Below are 17,384 nucleotides of genomic sequence, written 5' to 3' on the forward strand. Positions count from 1 at the left end.
CAGTTTATTGCCAATGGTCTTGAAGGTCTCTTCATTCCAATAGTCCCGCAGGAGACTATAGAGTCTCAACCAGATTGGAACCTCTTCTAAATGGGCTTTAAGAGGGTTGAAATTAGGCTCCCATTCTTTAACAAACAATCCCTTGCCTCCCATAAAAAAAGGGCCCATTGTTAAAGACATAGTTTTTGCTAACACTGTCTTTCGCGATCGCTAGGAAAAAACCATTTGGCATTGACTTGATATCTACTTTGAACGACTAGTTCTCTGCACACCACTTCTTAACCCGACTGAACGCAGGCCACTCCCCGACCCATTTCATAAAAAAACCCCTCGCCCTAAAAAAGGAAACATAATCATTCCAACTGCTATTGTCTAGAAAAATGGATAGTTTTTGACTTCAGGTTGAGACTGCTTTACCTTCTCATTTTCATCCACTCTTGGGATCTTTTTTGGTCGCCACACCTTGTCTCAGACCCTTTTCCAATCTGATTTCAAGCCATTAGGAAAGCTGTTGAGGCTATTAAAATCCCTCGAGGAATCATTTTTGCGCCACCCAAAACCCTTACTTTTGCCATTGTTATCCAGACGCAACTGCGAGGAAAAAAGAAACCTGTTCTGATCCTTCGAAACCCATTTTGGTTTCAACCATGGCCTAAAAGAAGGCTGGACATGGAACTTAGACTGTTCTCTCTGTCTAAAATCCCTGAAATCCCTCGGTTGCAAACCAAGCCTCCACCTCGACGCCATTGCCCTAAGAGCTTTTAGGATTTATTACTTAAAGTTATCTTTGCTACTACTTCATCCATGACAAAGAAAACAAAAAAAACCATATATGCTTATTCTTTGACTTTGAAAATAAGTCACTAATTACTGAATAAAGAGATTCTTAGAAGGTAACTAAAAATCATTTTAAATTATTTTTACTAAAAAAATATGTAATATCTTCAACCAAATTTATACTAAATTTAATATAAATTACAATCACCGTGACCATTACACCTCTATTATATAATAGATCCTCCAATGATCACCTAGTTTGTATCCAAATGATCCACCGTGCCATGATCCAAAACATCAAAATAAACCCTCGAACAGTTTTTTAAGAAACTCATTATAGGTTGTTGGTGCAAAACCCAAGTATTACAAGATTGGATCTTTCCAAAGGATTCTTAGGGATATGAATATGAAAAACAATGAAAGACAGGAAACATGATTGCCATGGACATTCATGGACCACCGGATAAAATTGCAAGTTTTAGGGAAAATAAGCTCAATGCATGTCGTGAAAAAGAGTATTTGAAGTCGAGGTGCATCCTGCGAACAACTTGGGGCCCAGAAGGATTGCTACAATTTGAAAAAGTTCATGAATGTTTGCACAGAAAGTGCATCTGTAGATACTCTTTCTTTAGTACACAGTAAAGGGAGACTAAAGAGCTTAATAGGGTTTAGGGTGAATGCTCTTCCCATTGTGGAGAAGAGCAGAATCAATGGGAACGCTATCATGGAATGCTACTGCTTTCCTTTCTGCGGCAGCAACGTCCAAGCAGCGTCATTTTCGTAGCAGCACTGTCACATGGGAAAGCAGACTAGAGGTCACTGCTCCAGAAAAGAGAGGCCGTGCCCCACTTTTGGGATGGAACATGCCCGACAGATGGACTCTGCCGCTCGATATGCGTCCTCCGGCCGCGCTCCCTGACCCAAATTGTAAGTGCTGACTTATTTTACTACGGATATTTTATCGAGTGCTTCGGAATCATTTGTTGCATTGGAGTTTAATTCATCTTTTAAAAACATCCTATATGTTTGTTATCTTAGGAAAAATCATGTATGCTATCTTAGGAGTTCGAAACTGTTACATAAAAAAGCTTTATCTCCAAGCCGACATTCACCAAAAGAGAGGGAAAATAGAAAAATCTTAGGCTTTGTTGCCCATTTTTCACCCACGTAGCAGCAAAGGGGAGAGTGTTTTGCTGTTTGATGTTAACGAAAGTTTGAAGAGCTTCATGGCATGACATGATATCAACACTTGGTTACCCTGCAAGTCTCACACGTTTCTGGAACATAACGGAAGTCTTGGCACAATGCAATGAGAGTAGAAGTTTCAGGATTTGATTTAATATTTGATCTACATGGCAAAACAGAAAGGGAGGCATAGCACGTACTTGTGGGTTTGGCGAAGTTCCGGGGTTTTATGAAAATCTCCCTTATGTTGATCTTGTGTATCAGCCACTGGGTGATATTAAGATTGATTTTGGTGCTCCTCATAAACGTTTTGATGTTAATAGTTATAAAGAGAGCTGGATTTAGACACAGGGTTGCGTTCTAAATTTAGCCTAATTTGAGCACGGACGGGAACGGTTTCCGAGCCGTATTTGTGCCAGTGGAGGAGGGGTCGCGTTTCCTCCAACCTTGTTTTAAGGTGGATGCTCTCCCCATTGTGGAGAAGAGCAGAATTAATGGGAGCGCTATCATGGAGTGCTACTACTTTCCTTTCTGCGGCAGCAACGTCCAAGCAGCGTCATTTTCGTAGCAGCATTGTCACATGGGAAAGCAGACTAGAGGTCACTGCTCCCGAAAAGACAGGCCGCGCCCCTCTTTTGGGATGGAACATGCCCGACAGATGGACTCTGCCGCTCAATTGGCATCCTCCGGCTGCGCTCCCCGACCCAAACTGTAAGTGTTGACTTATTTTAATCTATGGATTAAAATAGTTCCGTAGGGATATTTTATCAAGTGGTTTGGAATCATTTGCTACATTGAGTTTAATTCATCTTCTAAAAACATCCTGTGTGTTTGTTATATTGGGAAAAATCATGTATGCTATCTTATGTTGTTTTTATGATCAGATGTGAAATAAACAGAAATACAGAATTGATAAACACTTTAACACAGTAAGTACCCTGGGAAAACCCTCATTCTTGAGGGAGAAAAACCCAGCCAATGATATCTCTTATATTATTGAGTAATGCGGAAATCTGTTTTGACAATTTGGCCAAATTTAAGGCCGATTCAATGATGAATATAGGCGCCTCTCCTAGGTGCTAACTACAACAGATATAAATCTCCTTGCTGAATGTCAATCTGAAGCAATATGATAATATGCTGAAGATGATTTATCGATTATCTCCTTGAGTGTGAACTGCTCTTCTATCAAACTCGATCTGCTGTAGAAGTGCAAACTTCTCTTGTATTCGTTGGATCTAACTTGAAGAGAATTGGATAATCAAATGAGTGAGAACTGCTTTGCTTATATACAATTTGTGGTGTCTCTTCAAGGGAAGTCGGCCTCAAGAGAGATGACTTTTTAAATAGAAATGGTGTGACCTTTTGTTAAGTTGGCCTTAGACAAATGATTAAATATAAATTATTACATGGCGCCTTCTCCACTTGAGTGGGCTTAAATAAATTTCTTGAAATTTTAATTTAATTTAATATTTATTTCTTCTAGAGAATTGTAGGAGAAAAAACTCTTGCCACTAAACATCAACACTGCCTCTTAGCTAGGGAGGTATCTTTCTTAATATCGATGTCCTGGAATCTCTCAACATGACATCCACAATGGCTACACCCATTTGTGGAAGAAGGTGTATCACGAAGTTATTCAATGTGATTGCATCATGGAATCACTCAACATGGCATCCACCATGGCTACTCCCATGTGTGGAAAGGAACAAGTGCACAAGTGCCCATCACGGAGTCGCTCAACGTGATGTCATCATGGAGTCTCTCAACATGACCTCCACCATGGCTACTCCTAGAGGGTGGATAAACACAAGTACAAGAGAATCATCATGGAGTCTCTCAATGTGATTTCCACAATGGCTACTCCCATTAGTGGAAAGAAACACATCGTCATGGAGTCACTCAACATGATGTCCACCATGGCTACTCCTAGAGGGTGGAAAGAACCACATCTCCATCTCAGAGATGGATAAGGGCTTTCACCTCAAATTTCTCCGTCTTAGAGAAAAATGCATTATAGCAAATCATGAAAGATCACTGATGCTGAGTCTCCTCCTTAGCAAGGGCTTCATTCTCCACAACTCCAAGCTTATCTCGAAAATGCACAAACTTCATTCTAGAGAGAGGCTCGGTGAGAATATCAGCCGTCTGATCATCAGTGCAAATGTACCTCAGTTGAATTGCTTTCCTCAGTTTCATATCTCTGATGTAATGGTATTTGATTTCCACATGTTTTGTTCTCTCATGGAAGACATGATTGACAAATAGCTTCACACAGTTTTGATTGTCACAATGAATAACAATCGGCTCCAATGATTGTCCAAACAATCCTGCAAGGAGCTTCTGAAGCCACATTGCTTCTCGGGCTGTTACACATGTTGCAATATATTCGGCCTCTGCAGTGCTTAGTGTCACTGAAGACGGCTTCCTACTACACCAAGAAATCATTGCAGACCCCAAGTTAAAGCAATATCCAGAGGTGCACTTTTTGTCAGTTACACTCCCGACCCAATCAGAGTTAAAATAGCCTTGTAACTGTAGATCTACACTGGAAGTATATTTCAAGCCATATCCAACTATGCCATGCAAGTATCTCAAGATATGCTCAGCTGCAACTAGATGAATTTGCCTTGGTTCACACATGAACTAACTGAGGGCACTCATTGCATAGCAAATGCCTTGTAATGTCCCCACTTTGAGATAGAATTTAATAATAAATGATAAAAATAAAATAAAAATATAAAATAATATAATTAAATATGATTAATTAAAAACTAATTAACTTAATAAAAAGTCAAAAGACATGAAAGGAAAAGTTGCGACTCCCTCAACAATGAGATATAAAAGGGAGAAGAGAACCTCATTTGAGAGGGGGAGAATTTGGAAAATGAAAAGGGCAGATCTGATTGTGGAAGGTCAAAGGGCAGAAAGAATGAAGAGTCACACTCTTTCAAAGGGTGCTTATGGTGAAAGGGTGTGTCTCTTGCCAAGGACATACATGATGAAGAGGTGTGACCTCTTCCTCACATTGCAAGATATAAAGGGAAGAAATCAAAAGCATCTAGTGACATCACCATGGATCAGATGAGATCAGAACTGTTATTAAGTTGCAGGCAATAACATCCTTGTTCTTGGTGGTATGTATGGGGATGTGTTTAATAAGTATACTTAATATATGAAGTCCTATAATGTTCTTATGCAGAATTAATATTAATATTAATATGGATTGCAATATGTATGATAATCATACTTAATTTCACATATATTCATAATACATAAGAAATTAGTATACTTATAGTCTAAATCATGTTATTATTGTCAGTATTTAAGAAGATGGGAATGCGATGTTCTAAAGAGGGGCAGTCTAAATCCAAGCAATAGGTTAAGTCCCAAGATAGGGTGGGGATCAACGACCCATAAGTCTGAGGGTATAAGATAGGTAAGGTCTTGGATCTGTAAACTTTGAGGGAACCTATCGTATTTGGTCTCTAAGTGCTTTGGTACCATACATAGACCCTTCTTCCTTAAAACTGAAGTAATAGCAGGGTCTGACATCTATATTAAGAACTATGAATAATGAAATTAATCATCTAATGAGGAAAATAAATAAGCACTTGTTAATAACGAATAAATTAAAGAATATTGATGACTGACTTCATGATTAGTCTCTCAATCAATTTTAGTATATCGAAATAGATTAATTATAATTAATCAGGTAGGGCACATTACAAATGGTATTAGAGCTATGATTTTGCCATCCTGTAGGGTAAAGATGAATCAATGAGTCATTCTAATCAATAAGAAAAAATCTGACAATATGTGTATTCATGTTTATGCTTGGTGTTTGCAGATATCCATGTGTATGTGCTGTATTTTTTATTCATATTGGTAGATGACTTAGCGTAAGAAAATTAAAATTGATCATTGCTTGAGGACAAGCAATCTTGGGTGGGATGGATTGTAATGTCCCCACTTTGAAATAGAATTTAATAATAAATGATAAAAATAAAATTAAAATATAAAATAATATAATTAAATATGATTAATTAAAAATTAATTAACCTAATAAAAAGTCAAAAGACATGAAAGGAAAAGTTGTGACTCCCTCAACAATGAGATAAAAAAGGGAGAAGAGAACCTCATTTGAGAGGGGGAGGATTTGGAAAATGAAAAGTGCAGATCTGATTTGAATAGAAGTGCAGATCTGATTGTGGAAGGTTGTGTCCCTTTCAAAGGGCAGAAAGAATGAAGAGTTGCACTCTTTCAAAGAGTGCTAATGGTGAAAGGGTGTGTCTCTTGCCAAGGACATACATGATGAAGAGGTGTGACCTCTCCCTCACATTGAGAGATATAAAGGGAAGAAATCAAAAGCATCTAGTGACATCAACATGGATCAGATGAGATCAGAACTGTTATTAAGTTGCAGGCAGTAACATCTTTGTTCTTGGTGGTATGCATGGGGATGTGTTTAATAAGTATACTTAATATATGAAGCCCGATAATGTTCTTATGCAGAATTAATAGTAATATTAATATAGACTGCAATATGTATGACAATCATACTTAATTTCATATATATTCATAATACATAAGAAATTAGTATATTTATAGTCTACATCATGTTATTACTATCAGTATTTAAGAAGATGGGAATGAGATGTTCCAAAGAGGGGCAGTCTAAATCCAAGCAATAGGTTAAACCCAAGATAGGTAAGGGCTTGGATCTGTAAACTTTGAGGGAACCTATTGTATTTGGTCTCTAAATGCTTTGGTAACATACATAGACCCTTCTCCCTTAAAACTGAAGTAGCAGGGTCTGATATCTATATTAAGAACTATGAATAATGAAATTAATCATCTAATGAGGAAAATAAATAAGCACTTGTTAATAACTAATAAATTAAAGAATATCGATGTCTTGCTTCATGATTAGTCTCTCAATCAATTTTAGTAAATCGAAATAGATTAATTATAATTAATTAGGTAGAGGACATTATATGTCTGGTCTAGTATTGACTAGATACATCAATGATCCAATCAACTGCCTGTACATGGTGGGATCTACTAGATCTGAACTAGCTGCAGACTCACTCAATTTTTTCAAATTTGTTTCCATCGGTGTAGACATAGATTTGCAATCCATCATCCCAAATCTCTTCAAGATATCTATGGTGTATTTCCCTTGACTTAGAATAATCTCATTGGGTCTTACCATACTTCCAACCCTAGAAAGTAATGCATAAGACCTAAATCCTTCATCTCAAATTCAGAAGCTAACTCCTCCTTCCATTTGGCAATGAGATGTTCTTCCCTTGTAAGGTATAAGTCATCAACATAAAGAACCAATATTTGAGCCTCACCATGAATTACGTTGAAGTAGAGATTTGAATCTGCATCATTCTTGGAGAATCCCAAGCTCATCAGGTATCGATCAATCCTCTCATACCAAGTACGAGGAGCCTCAGGTTTCACACCTGTAAATGCTTCTTCAGGAGTCATAATTTCCAAGATTCGATTCTGAACATACACTGCAGTTCTGAATGCTTCTGCCCAAGGGAAGGTTTGTAAGTCTTGATCATGGATCAGAGCTTTGGTTGCCTCAACTATAGATGTATTCTTCCTTTTTGCAACTCCGTTTTGCTGAGGATTGTAAGGAACACAAAACTCCCTCTTGATCCCTGCCTCAATACAAAAATTACGAAAGCTTCCAGAAGTGTATTCTCCTTCGTTATTAGATCTCAGAACCTTGATCCTTTTCTCGGACAAATTTTCTACTTGACCCTTAAATTCTTTGAATTTCTAAAGCACTTCTTCAAATTCCTTAGACTTCAAAAAATAAATCCAAGTCTTTCTAGAGTAGTCATCAATGAAAGTTACATAATACCAAAAACACTTAAGGATGCCACATACATTGGACCACTCAAATCAGAATGAACAAGATCTAGATTACATTTTGATCTACTTTCACTACTATGAAAATGACCCTTAGTATTCTTACCCATTGCACATCCTCTACAAGTACCATTATGCTCCTGATTGAGCTTTTGGAAGGCCGATAACCATCTTCTCCATGGATGGAAGAGCTCTGAAGTGAAGGTGTGCAAGTCTCCTATGCCATAGCTCACTCGAACGGGTGGAATCATGCATGAATGCTTGAATTGATTGAATGAAAGTCTATATAGACTATCTTGACGAACACCAATTACGTAGGCTGTTTTGATGCTAGAGTTCTTTGGCCAAGCAAGAACTTTTCCCTCAGAAAATGCAACTTGATATCCTTTGTCTTCCAAAACTGAAATTGATACAAGGTTCTTCTTGATACTTGGTACGAACAAGACATTACTCAAATGAAGAGGGATGCCGAAATCTAGGTGAAGAGAGGTGGCTCCAGCACCCTTCACTGAATAGCATGCATCATCTCCGATTATAACTCGAAGGTTGGTTTCTCTTTCTATCAAGTTTGAAAGATGTTCTCTATAACCTGTAATGTGACAAGAAGCGCCACTATCAATCAACCATGTGCTACTATCAGTTGGAACATTGCTTGATAGGGTAGAGATGAATAGAAATCCACTTGAGTTATCTCTTGATTCCTTCTAAGGATAGACATCATCCACATCAACAATAGAGGCATGCGGTTTTGGTCTTGTTGGACAATCACTAGCATAGTGACCATACTTGTCACATCCGAACCACTGAATATGGGAGAGATCCTTCTTCTTCTTTGGTCCAGGAGCAGCATTCGATTTCCTATCTCTATTCCTCTTGAAATTTCGTTTTCTCCCTTCTCTTCCTTTCCATTTTGAAGTTTGAGTAGCAAGAACATGATTGTCTTCATTGTGAGAGCTACGACCATTACCTCTTGCTGCCAACCTTGATTCCTCTTGAATGCAATTTGCTTGAAGACGGTCAAACTTGGGCAATTTAGATCTTCCATTGATACTTTGGATAAAGGGCTCCCAAGATTGAGGAAGACCGTTGAGTGCCAACATGACTAAGTCCTTGTCTTCAACTATGTCTCCAATGGCATATAGCTGATCCTTCAATTCAGTAATCTTCATGAAGAAGGAGATAACTGAATCTCCTTTAGCCATCTTGATGTGATGAAGCTATTGCCTTAAAGCAAGAGCTCTTTTGGTGTTCTTGATCTCATATAATCCCTCCAAAGTTTTGAACATCTCTCTAGCTATCTTCAACTTGGAGATAATAGGCACAAGGTGATCCTTCACAAAATCAATCAATATCTTCTTGGCCTTCGTGCCATTCTTCCTCCATTGTGTTTTCTCAGTCTCATAGGAAGGCTCGGGCACTTCTTTCTCCACGAACTCGAGAATATCGTTTTCTTCTAATGCAATTAGAACTCTAAACTTCCAAGAGGTGAAATTAGAGGCACCATCAAGTCTATCTTCAACCTTGAGTCCGTTTACCATTTTTGATGCAAAGATAGATGCCCTAAGAAGAAGAGAAGAATATTTTGCTGTTTAAAATAATTCTGATCATGATCTTTGCTTAGACCCACTTTGATACCATGTTGTTTTTTATGATCAGATGTGAAATAAACAGAAATACAGAAATGATAAACACTTTAACACAGCAAGTACCCTAGGAAAACCCCCCTCCTTGAGGGAGAAAAACCCAGCCAATGATATCTCTTATATTATTGAGTAATGCAGAAATCTGTTTTTACAATTTGGCCAAATTTAAGTCCAATTCAATGATGAATATAGGCGCCTCTCCTAGGTGCGAACTACAACAGATTAGATCTCCTTGCTGAATGTCAATCTGAAGCAATATGATAATATGTTGAAGATGATTATCGAATATCTCCTTGAGTGCGAACTGCTCTTCTATCAAACTTGATCTGCTGTAGAAGTGCAAACTTATCTTGTATTCGTTGGATCTGACTTGAAGAGAATTGGATAATCAAATGAGTGAGAATTGCTTTGCTTATATATAATTCGTGGTGTCTCTTCAAGGGAAGTCGGCCTCAAGAGAGACGACTTTTCAAATAGAAATGGTGTGACTTTTTTTAAGTCGGCCTTAGACAAATGATTAAATATAAATTATTACATGGCACCTTCTCCACTTGAGTGGGCTTAAATAAATTACTTGAATTTTTATTTATTTAATATTTATTTCTTCCAGAGAATCGTGGGAGAAAGAACTCCCGCCGCTAAACATCAACATCTTAGGAGTACTACAAGCCTCCTATGCTCTTATCACACTATCACAGTACTACAAGCCTCCTATGCTCTTATCACACTATCACAGTACTACAAGCCTCCTTCGCTCCTTATCACACTCCTGTGATTGTGTGATGCATTTTGATCTAATCACTCTCTCGTTCTTGCAATCCCTACATGACAGAGCTGTTGCAGAATACCAACAAAGAAAGCAAAAACAAAGGGTGTCCCTGTTGGAGATGGGGTGTGTGTGTACAACACAACCTAACCTTGTGACATACATTAAAGGTATAATAAAAGGTTAGGAAAGGAAGGCAAGGTTTGAGCAACAAACTTAAAGCAGTAAATGTAAAGTGGATGGCAAAGTGACCTGACTGTTGATTGTTTGCTAGTTGCCAGTGTGTATGTGTGTTTTCTGGTCACATTTTGATGTGGTTAGTAACTGTTCTATGAAGTGTGAACATAGTTCCAGGACTCACTTGGACTCGGTGAGTCCCGAGCTGGGTGACCTTGGGCGAGTCCCAGGGCCGTAGTCTCATAGGCCCTTGCTTGTTTGAGTCTAGAGCGACACTTTCCAAGACTCAAGACTCACAGACTCGGCTCGGAACTGGCAAGTCCCAATGCCTGGACTTGGCTAGAATCAATTTCCTCTTTTATATCTCAAAAATTAACAAAAATAGACTTTTTTTAACTTAAAAAAAAAAAAAAAGCATCCAAAAATCCTCAAAGGCCCCTCAAAGCATTTTTTTGCTCTCTTCACCCTCTCTTTTCTCTTTTTCTCTAATTTTTTTTTTTAGGGGCTTAGCATCATTTTGCCCAATGCAAAGATCATTTTGCTCTCTTCACTATCACTTTTCTTTTTTTCTCTCTAAATTTTATTTTTGGGGGGGCTTAACCCCCACTTCTGGCCCATGGGGAAATGCAAGTGTGTTTCCCCGCCTCCCCTCTATGTTGGGTTTTGCTCACATCTAACACTTTGTGGAGCTTATCATTGCTACCCCGCAAACCCATTAGCGTCTCCACTCCCAATCTCCCACTAGTTTGTGGGACCTACCTTAGATGCCTTTTAGGATGGATGCATGCTCCTTTGAGCCATAGGCTTCTAGTTATTGTTTTGATATTTGTTTGGAACATTTGATGTCATGGATTTCATATTCCATGAGTTATGTAAACATTTGACAATATTTAAATATCTAAGTGTGCTATTTCCTTCAACTATAATTTGCGTTTATAATTATGTGATCGATGCATACTTGTGTATGTGATCAAATTAGCTTCTACCGGATGATGTTATTGTGTCTTTAAGGTTTATTTAATAAAGGGTGCACAAAACAAGTTTTAAATCCTTAAAAATCTCTAATTTTTTTTGGGTTTTCACTTGCCGAGTCTTGAGTCCCGAGTCAAGTCACCCTCATCGAGTTTGAGTCTCGTTTCTATGGTTGAAACCTTATAACCTAAGTCACAAGATACGGCGATTTTCAAGGATGAGGTTCGAATTTAATCGAATTTCAAACTTCTATAAAAAAAATCGAATTTAATCGAATTTCCTCTATAAAGCACTGCTATCTGTCTCTAAACACAACTCAGCTGGTCGTGGGTATTCTTTGTATATGCTTTGTATCTATTGGGTCATGGGTGTCTGCAACTGCTGGGTCGCCCTCGGATTTTCTCCAACAAGGGTCGCTATTCTGATAATTTATTAGAAGTATGCATATATTTAAAAATAAACAAAATTATCGAAGGCGAATTTTATCCGATTTTTTTTCATGAATTTTTCCCTTGTCGAATTTCATCCGATTTTCATGGTTGTTGAATTCGAATTCGAATTCGAACCTTGTGACTTAGCTTATAACTACATAGTTTTAATCAATATGCATCTCCATTTTCATGTGCCCTTCCTCATCAACTTTGGAGACTTGTTTCGGTAGCTTTGTGGGTATTAGAATCTCACTTGTGAATTTTATGAAATCTATTGGGCTACTTTTCACTGAACAGTGGAATGACACGCTATACTAAAACATCTACAGACTCTGCAGACCAAACACACTCTTTTAAGCCTTCAACATTCTTGAATTGGAAATTTTTTAATTGGCATGGACAACCTCTTTAAGTTGACTTGTTGATTTCGGACCTTAGCATTGACAAGTTCATGAGCGAAGAAAATCTTGAAGAAGACAAAAAATAATTGCTAGTTTTGTTCCATCGGTTATAAATTTGTGTTACTTTCAAAAACTGTGAAGTTATAAATGAGGCTGGTTGTGGGAGAAGGGGGGAAGGATGTAGGAATGTGATTTGGGGACAGGATGGCTGTTAAAATAACTATACAAACTAAAAGAAATTGAAATTGAAAAGTAAATACATTTGCAATTAGAATATTCCCTTTTAGTTTTTTTAGTTTTTTAGGGTTTTTAGCATTTTTTCTTAGAAAGTTAACCCTTTGAAATTTTTTATGCACCAAATGGTGCGGCCTTTCCAATCTTTGCAAAAGGGGATGTACCCTTTAAGTCCACTGGATGTCTGGGATACGAGCTTGATCCACCTGTGTGTGCCCTGAATGCTGGTTGTGTCTATCTTGATTCTTTAATCATCAGATGTATGGTTATCTTGTGCATATCTTTTCTATTGGAAGTCCATACACCATTTTTACACATTGCCCCTTACTTTCGGATTTACTGTATTTTGACTCTCTTTTCATCCCAAGCATTGGTAGACAACTTTAAAATGGGGGAGCTGGCTTGATCTGGAGGTTATTATTACGGTGGGACCATAGGTGCAAAAAGCTGATGGTTGGACACATGAACACAAATATATTATGTATGTCCATCTTCTTATTCCATTTTTAAAACTTGGCTGAGAGTTGTGAGAACAATGTTTGGAAGAGGCAGGGTATTTTGTGCAAGAAATTCTTTGGCAATTAATTATTAGAAGTCTTGTTTTCTTCTTTTGCCAATTTGGCAAGTCTATATAACCTTTGGCAATTTCTTGGGATCATATATCAAAGCTATGATCAGATTATTATTATTGATTTTTTCAGCAACTCATTGAAATATCCCGCATGGCCTTAACTTTTAATGTATAGGACAGTTTACAACAATAACCAAGTGATTTGATCAAGCTTGTGGGCTTGAATACAGGTTTGAACAAACCTAACTAGTTTTTTGGATTATGAGATTCTATGCTTAGTCCAAGCTCCAAGACTCGGCCACGACAGGTCAATGTTTTGACTTGTTTGACAAGTTAGTCTCTCCATCAGGATTCATATATGGAATATAACATTTAAGTATAAGAAAGTATGTCTTTTCTCTTTCTTATACTTTAAGTTATATTCCATATATATTGTTAGGATGTTTGAGAGTGGTTTCGGACCCATGAGTTATAATGCAAAATCTAGTTTTTGGAGGATCCTTCAAATTTCCAGACTTAGTCAAATTTCAGGCCATTTCAGGATCAGGATGACATTCCAGACTTTTAAGGCGAGTTCACTCTGACCTTGATGTAAGGGACGGGACCTAGGAGGACACTATGCATTCAACCAAGGTTTGATTTAGCAACTTGAAGCGTGACCAGATAGTACACAAATAGTGAGTGTTCTGAAGCAGGAGCTTGTGAAGGTTGTCAAACTAAGCATAGAATCTCATAATCCAAAAAACTAGTTAGGTTTGTTCAAACCTGTATTCAAGCCCACAAGCTTGATCAAATCACTTGGTTATTGTTGTAAACTGTCCTATACATTAAAAGTTAAGGCCATGTGGGATATTTCAGTGAGTTGCTGAAAAAATTAATAATAATAATCTGATCATAGCTTTGATATATGATCCCAAGAAATTGCCAAAGGTTATATAGACTTGCCAAATTGGCAAAAGAAGAAAACAAGACTTCTAATAATTAATTGCCAAAGAATTTCTTGCACAAAATACCCTGCCTCTTCCAAACATTGTTCTCACAACTCTCAGCCAAGTTTTAAAAATGGAATAAGAAGATGGACATACATAATATATTTGTGTTCATGTGTCCAACCATCAGCTTTTTGCACCTATGGTCCCACCGTAATAATAACCTCCAGATCAAGCCAGCTCCCCCATTTTAAAGTTGTCTACCAATGCTTGGGATGAAAAGAGAGTCAAAATACAGTAAATCCGAAAGTAAGGGGCAATGTGTAAAAATGGTGTATGGACTTCCAATAGAAAAGATATGCACAAGATAACCTGTTGACGTGTGTTTTGTACACCATCATACACAGAATAAAATACCTAAAGGCATCTTATCCTCTCTTGAATAAAGTCTCTAATTGCTGAAGATTCACATGAAGGATCAGTTAGGATGACTCCAATGTTCTGGTTAGTAGGGTCTCTACGTGTGGATAAACTCCAGTGGTATGATGTGATTTGCTGGAATCACAAGGGGACTTACATCTGATGATTGAACTTCCGATCTGCTTTGCTGGAACACAGGCTCTTACTGGCTTAGATTTGAAAAAATGGAAAAAGGATGAGGGCGAAGAGAAGATCTAATCCTAATACTAAGAATGTAGGAGCAATGATTTGATTTTTGATGAAACTCTAACTAGGTCTTGTTTTGACATCAATGGACCATCTCCACAAGGCTAGTGCGATCTTCTAAGGGAAGCTTTATGATGTTCAAATCATCACCGCAGGCATAGACACCATCAAGTTGATGCATATCAATGAAGAAGCGACAAATTGAAATTGAGCTTAAGCTGAATGATTCCAGTTGACTACACAAGGCAAGTCTGCAATCAACAAACTGCTAGTAGTATGGATATACGAATTCCACCATTAATCAATCGCATTTCCTCCATTCATCTAATCATCTACCATCTAGGATTGAAGACTCAACAAGAAACCATGCAAATTGCAAGAAATGACACACTTCACCATTACTTCAATGAAAATGGAGTTTGTTTACAATCAATGGCAACAATTTCTTGCCTTGTCCTCCTATTCTACTCTAATTACTATTCTATCAATTTCTAACTACTCTCTATCTACTAACTGCTTTCTATTATTTACAACTCTCTCTAATTAACTTTACAAAATGAAATGTCAGGGCTTATATAGTGCCCACAATTCAATTCGATGGCTTAGATCAATTCAAGATCAATGGCCAAGATTCAACAATGAAAACCCTAATTAGGGTTTGTTACAACCATTACATAACATTTAATGCTTGACCAATGATAAAATTGTATTGCTTGGACACATGTCCCCTCTAGAAAAATCAACCAATGGATAGCCGGGGTAGGTACATCGGAGTTTGTGCCACCTTCCATGAGTTAAGTACATTGAATCTGGACATGCTGAGGTGGACCTCACTGATTGGAGACGTGATGACTAGGATGCCACCTCGTCTGACACTTGGTTGATACTCAATTTGGTAGCGTTGAGAAGTTATCTTTGATTAACTCTTCTAAAATTATTTGCTTCTTCAACGAGCCCTTGTCCTAACTCCATGTGTCCTTGATGTGTAGGATGATGATGTACCTCGCCTTGGAACGCTGGATTGAAAGAGGTCGCCCCTGTCCTGGCTTGATCGTCCCGGCGAAGACCGTCCTTGATCCGGCTTGATTTTCCTTGATGAGATCTCCATTTGATGCCTACACAACATTTCAAAATTAGTAACATGATTTTGCAATGAATAGCATAGATTAAATTAATTTTAGGAAACCTCATGATAAGTCCTTGAATTATCATTTCCTAAAAAATGATTCGGCTACTGGAATTCAAAATTTCAAAATTCAAAATTTAAGCTATGACGATCAACGTTCAAAATCAAAACAATAAATCCATATCGCCATACCTCTCTTGAGAGCTAACACTAGAATGCAAAATGAGGAATTTGCCTAGGCAAAATTAACGTTAGAAGCCTTCAACATGATCTTCAAGGATAAGGAATGTCCTCTTTATCAATTCGCCACCCTTGGAGTCTTTGATGTGTTCTTCAATGTCCTTGGCAAGTTCGCCTAACTTGAAACTCGAACTCCTTTGATAATGCTTGTGCCTTCCTATTGATAAGACTCGCACCTTGAACACAATTCGCACCTCCTCTTGAATGATAATTTCGCACTTCCTTTGTATACTCCGAATCGCATATGAAAAGATGATAAATGATGATGTGAAAATGAAATAAACTACTCCTCTTTTATAGGCGCTCACCTTCATATTGACCCTAGGCCGACTTTGGCGAATAAGGCAAATTTAAAATAAACTTAAAGGCCGACCCTTGTAAAATGAAACAAATTTTAAATCAAGCGCCCCATTTTATTTATAATTAATTAATTTAATGCCTATAATTTTAAATAAACTCGATTTTTAAAAGGCAAAAATTAATTAATAAAGACCCATGCGCTAATTTTAAATGCTATTTTAATTGAATTTTTTTTTGATTTTGTCGATTTTAGCATTTAAAATAAATTCAAAAAAATGATTTAATGCCAAGAATTTTAAAAAAGGTGGAAAGATGCAAACCTAACGCTCTGGTCCCTGACTGAGGGACAGGAGCGAAATCTCAATTTGGTCTTGATTCTTGTGCTTTTGACGTTAAAACCTCCATCTCCACATTGAATTTGGCATTTTTGCTGGGAATTTCGAACTTGACTAACTTGATTTGGTGAATGAATGCCCTCTAAGGTGGATATCGCCCTGGTCCCTTGGTGAGGGACAGGAGCGAACTTCCATATCTAGCTCAAATTGGTAACATTTTGTCGTTCACTTCTTTTGTGTAGCCTTCCAAATGACGTTTTAAACCTTTTGCAACTTTGCTTTGACATGATTTTCGAAGGAAAATGAATGATTTAGCTAATATCGCCCTGGTCCCTTGGTGAGGGACAGGAGCGATCTTGGTGTTTCTCCTTAATCTTGCTTGTTCAATCACCAATCTGCATTATATGGCAAGTAATGACGTTGTCCCTTCATTCCACTTTACTTCACTTGGCTTCTACGAGGCATATTTGATGTTTGGAGGATTATCGCCCTGGTCCCTTGGTGAGGGACAGGAGCGATCCTGAAGTTCTAGCCAAAATTTGCTATCTTCCAACCTTTGTTCTTTGTTCATTGCTTCCTAAATGATGTCCTTGATCTTGTGTATCCTTGCCTTGTCATGATTTTGAAGAAAAATGAATGATCTTGTGCAAATCGCCCTGGTCCTTGACTGAGGGACAGGAGCGATATAGGTCCCTTGGTTCAATTGATGACCCTTTGACGTTTGAAACCTTTACATATC

At 37.7% G+C, this 17,384-nt stretch overlaps 1 protein-coding gene across 3 annotated transcripts in view; it reads left to right on the top strand.

Moving 5' to 3' along the window:
• Positions 1-1,068: 1,068 nt before the first annotated feature.
• Positions 1,069-17,384, top strand: part of LOC131049970 (bifunctional protein FolD 2) — a 36,633-nt gene continuing 20,317 nt past the window's right edge. Inside the window, exons 1-2 of one of the 3 annotated variants that reach the window (XM_057984086.2) lie at positions 1,069-1,704; positions 1,816-2,673. In XM_057984086.2, coding sequence (XP_057840069.2) covers positions 2,424-2,673 — 250 coding nt within the window. In that variant the 5' untranslated portion in view covers positions 1,069-1,704; positions 1,816-2,423. The remainder of the gene's footprint in view (positions 1,705-1,815; positions 2,674-17,384) is intronic. The other 2 variants (XM_057984088.2, XM_057984087.2) reach the window with 2 other exon arrangements.

This window comes from Cryptomeria japonica, chromosome 2 (assembly GCF_030272615.1).
Source record: "Cryptomeria japonica chromosome 2, Sugi_1.0, whole genome shotgun sequence".
In the NCBI taxonomy this organism is placed as follows: Eukaryota; Viridiplantae; Streptophyta; class Pinopsida; order Cupressales; family Cupressaceae; genus Cryptomeria; species Cryptomeria japonica.